This window comes from Lynx rufus, unplaced genomic scaffold (assembly GCF_022079265.1).
Source record: "Lynx rufus isolate CCGP_SWC_20201006 ecotype Redwood Valley unplaced genomic scaffold, mLynRuf1.p SCAF_2, whole genome shotgun sequence".
In the NCBI taxonomy this organism is placed as follows: domain Eukaryota; kingdom Metazoa; phylum Chordata; class Mammalia; order Carnivora; family Felidae; genus Lynx; species Lynx rufus.
In genome coordinates this window covers 214,369,949-214,373,897 of record NW_025814834.1, presented here as the reverse complement: position 1 = coordinate 214,373,897, position 3,949 = coordinate 214,369,949, and the positions used below count along the sequence as shown (strand labels likewise).

At 49.8% G+C, this 3,949-nt stretch overlaps 1 protein-coding gene across 1 annotated transcript; it reads right to left on the bottom strand.

Moving 5' to 3' along the window:
- Positions 1-1,285: 1,285 nt before the first annotated feature.
- LOC124514566 (selenoprotein W-like) lies at positions 1,286-1,546 on the bottom strand. The gene is given in 1 exon segment (XM_047082624.1): positions 1,286-1,546. A coding segment is annotated over 1 exon segment (258 nt). The 5' UTR covers positions 1,544-1,546.
- Between the last annotated feature and the right edge of the window lie 2,403 nt (positions 1,547-3,949).

Genomic DNA, 3,949 nt, shown 5'->3' with positions numbered 1-3,949 from the left:
GCATTGCATTTTCCCCAATGTGGGTTTTTCTGTGCTTTCCCAGGGTCCTCCAACAGATAGGTATTGATCTTGTAATTAGAAAAGCAAATAAAAAAAATTTTTTTCAAGACTCCAAGAAGCCTGAGGAGCTTCTGGATTGGAGAAGGACACACAGAAGGCAGTTGTTCTGAGTCCCCTGGAGATTCACCCCAGGCTGAAGAATCAGAATCTTGAGGAGGGGGCTCCCCAGCTATTTGGAGGGAGCCCAGCTCAGAGCCTTTCTGGCTTTGCTGCGCAGCCCGTAAAGTTGCCTGGAGGTTCCAGATGTGATGACACAGATGTGAGTACTGGGTCCAGGCTGAGAGGCTGTCAGTGTCTTAGACTGAGGGCCCTTCCGGGGTTGCTGGCTCCACACCTGTTCTCAGGCAGCAACAAAGAAACCTGGGAGGGCTGCTGGGGCAAAGCCCATGAATGAAAGCCTCCCCACGAGACTTGAGGCTGAAGGAGGGGGGCAGCACCACCCTGGCAGGGCCCTGCACAGCACCGGTGCCCTGGAACTGCCTGTTGCAGTCAACTAATTCTTCAAGCCCTCTGACCTTTAGTCCCCTGCTTCGTGGCAAGGGCTGCTTTGGGTCAACCCGGTCTACCTTGGGTTTAGGATAAAATGAGCTCCCGACTACTTCAGGGAGCGCTAACGATGTGCCCAGTCCCACTAAACCTTCACAACAGCTCTACTGTCCCATTTTACAGATGAGGGAACTGTGGCTCAGAGAAGTTAAGCGGTTTGCCCGAGGGAATTAAGGTCCGAGACTGATAACCAAGTGGCAAAATCAGAACTCTCATCAAGGTTGTTCACTGCAGAGCCCGTCCTGAGCTTTCTTTCTCTTTTTCAAAAACTCATCCAATGTTTACTGGATAACGAACCACTGCCAACACTGCTGAAATCTGCAACTCACCCACCCAGATCCCTGTCTTGGCCACCCCCTGAGAAGGAAGCCGGGAGCCAGAGGGAAGCCAGAGGGATAGGGGATGCAGGGAGAGGGAAGAGGAAAAGCAGGGAGAGGGGGGAGCTAGACAGGGCACAGGGCTACACTCCCAGGGACACACACACACACACACACACACACGCACACACTCACATGCACACACAGGCAAGGACCACGGGCATCAGTCTGTGCCCCACCTGGTGACCGCAGGGACATCAAAGAAAGATCAGGCATCCACAAGACATTTCAGTCCTTCCTATCTTGATGTGTCTGTCGCGAGGGGCTGGACCAAGGTCATTGGACTCTGCCTTCAGGACACATTAGCCTTGAGCCAAGGCGGCTCTGATCACAGCCACCAACTTCGGAAACTTACTCTCCATGTCCGTGTAGCCATCACCTCCTTTCTTGGAGTGAAACAACTTCCCTGCTACCATCACTTCAAAGCCGGTGGCCTGCGGAGTCCCCTTGCTGCAGATGTCCAGGCTTCTGGGGAGCTCATCTTCTAACTTCTTGTGCTGCAGGTACTTGGATTTGTAGCTTCAAGCACCACAATAAATGACTCAGGTGGCAAGGACCATGGCTGGGGACCACAGCTTGGGCAGGGGCACAGACAGGTGACCTACCTGAGGCACGGACAGGAGAGCTCAGTCCTTGGCATGCATCTGAGTGTCATGGACACAGGGTTTGGACCTGAGGAGGAAAGTCCAGAATGTTGTGTCTCTCTCCCGTCAGAAAGGTGGAGAGTCCTGGGCTGGCCTCCTGAGGGGAGATGCTAGGCACGGGGTGGGGGGCTTTGAGGGGAGGGACCCCTGAGAGGGGGCCCGGAAGGTACCGTGTTCAATACAGCATCGTTTTCAACTTGTCAGAACTTGCCAAATGAATTACAAAATAAAACCCCAAATGACAGAATAATGAGCAATTCATTTGAAATGTAAAATAAATAGGTAAATCTCTGGTGAGAAGGCAGAATAAATGGCATTCGGATGACATTTGGTGATTAAATTAAACAGTAATGAACTTGTGAGTAATGTGCCCAGAGATGGCTAGGGAGGGTGATTTTTTTTTTTCCTCAAGCCGAGGACTTAAAGCTCCAGCTGTTCCCAGTTCTCATGTCTGGGAGCCTAGCTGGGGGTCAAGGGAGTCGGAGGGGAGCAACTGACCCACCCACTCCACCAGAGACCCAGCCTGGAGTGGGGGGCCAGCCTTGAGCTTTGAGGGACCCAAGCCCAGGTCTTTTGGTACTAGGGGAAACTTCCAGATCATCTAGTCTGCTTCTGTCATTTATACTGTGGGAAGCTGAGACCCAGAAAGGTCCAGAGACTTGTCCAAGGGTGACCAGTAGAGCGAAGACCAAGGTCTTCCGACCTGCCTACTTCACCACATCTCTTCTCCCCGCATAATAGCTGGTCCCCAGTATGACCAGAGATGACCCCCAGTAACCACACCTCCTCACATCCACACCCTTATGTGGTGCCTCCCTTCGAATCCAAGCTGGACTGTGACTTGCCGTGGGCCAACAGAACATGATGGAAGTGATGCTGTGTGACGTTCAAGGCCAAGTCACAAGAAACCTTGCAGCTTCTACCTAAGACTCTTAGAACACTCATTCCAGGGAAAACCAGCCACCATGTAAGAAGTCCAACTACCCTCCATGCTGTGAGGAAGCCCAAGCTAGCTACATGGAGAGGCTGCATGTAGAGGGAGAGATTGGTATTCTGGCATCTCAAATAAGGCACCAGGTGTGTGCGTGAAGAATCCAGCCCTGCCAACCTGTACACCACGGGGCTGTAACCACATGAAAGTCCCCAAGAGAGGTCCACCCAGCTGAGTCTAGTCAACCCACAGCAATGTGAGAGTTAATAATAAATTTTTGTTTCCAGTTATTGTGATGGGTTGATTTGGTGTGTCAATTGGGCTAAGGGGTACCCAGAAAACTGGCAAACATTATTTCTGAGAGTGATGTGAGCCACCCAGCCATGAAGCTGGGTGTGCACAAACACTCCATCATCAAATGGAAGTGGTATATACAAGATCAGGACCAAGCAGGCCCTGAAGGCATAGGCAAATTGCATGAAGAAATGGCCCAGATGCCCAGGTCCCCACTTGCTACACCACTTTCTCTCACCCAGCCTGCATCTATGGTCTCATGGGGAGCTCCCTACGATGGGTTGACAGAGGAAGAGGAGACGCAGGCCTGGTTTACAGATGGTTGTGTGCAACATGCAGGTAATACTCAGAGTGGACAGCCACAGCACAACTGCCCCTCCCTGGGACATCCCCGAAGGACATGGTGAAGCAAAATCTCCCAAAGTGGGAAGACAAAACGGCAAAATTTTGGCCATGGCATCTTGTTGTCTGCTTTTCTTGGAAGAAAAAATGGCCAGATGTGTGACCATATACACACATATACTGGTTCATGAGCTGTGGCCAATGGTTTAGCTGGATGGTTGGAATGAACATAGCTTAAAAACTGGTGAGAGGGGTGCCCGGCTGGCTCAGTTGGAGGAGTATGTGACTCTTGATCTTGGCACTGTGAGTTTGAGCCTCCCATGGAGTAAAGAGATTACTTAAAAATAAAATATTTTAAAAAGTAAAAACAGGGGGACCTGGGTGGCTCTGTCAGTTAAGCATCAGATTCTTGATTTCATCCCAGGTCATGGTCTCACAGTTGTGAGATTGAGCCCCCTGTCCATGCTGGGCATAGAGCCTGCTTAAGATTCTCTCTCTCTCTTTCCTTCTCTCTCTCCCCTTCCCCCCACGCATGCTCACATTCACTCTCTGTCTCTCAAAAACAAATAAATAAAATAATAAAATAAAATAAAATAAAATAAAATAAAATAAAATAAAAATTGGTGACAAAGAAATTTGAGGAAGAGGTATGTGGATAGTCCTCTCTGAATGGGCAAAAAATGTGAAGATATTTGTATTGTACATGAATGCTTACCAAAAGGTAATCTCAGCAGAGGATGATTTTAAATTTTTTT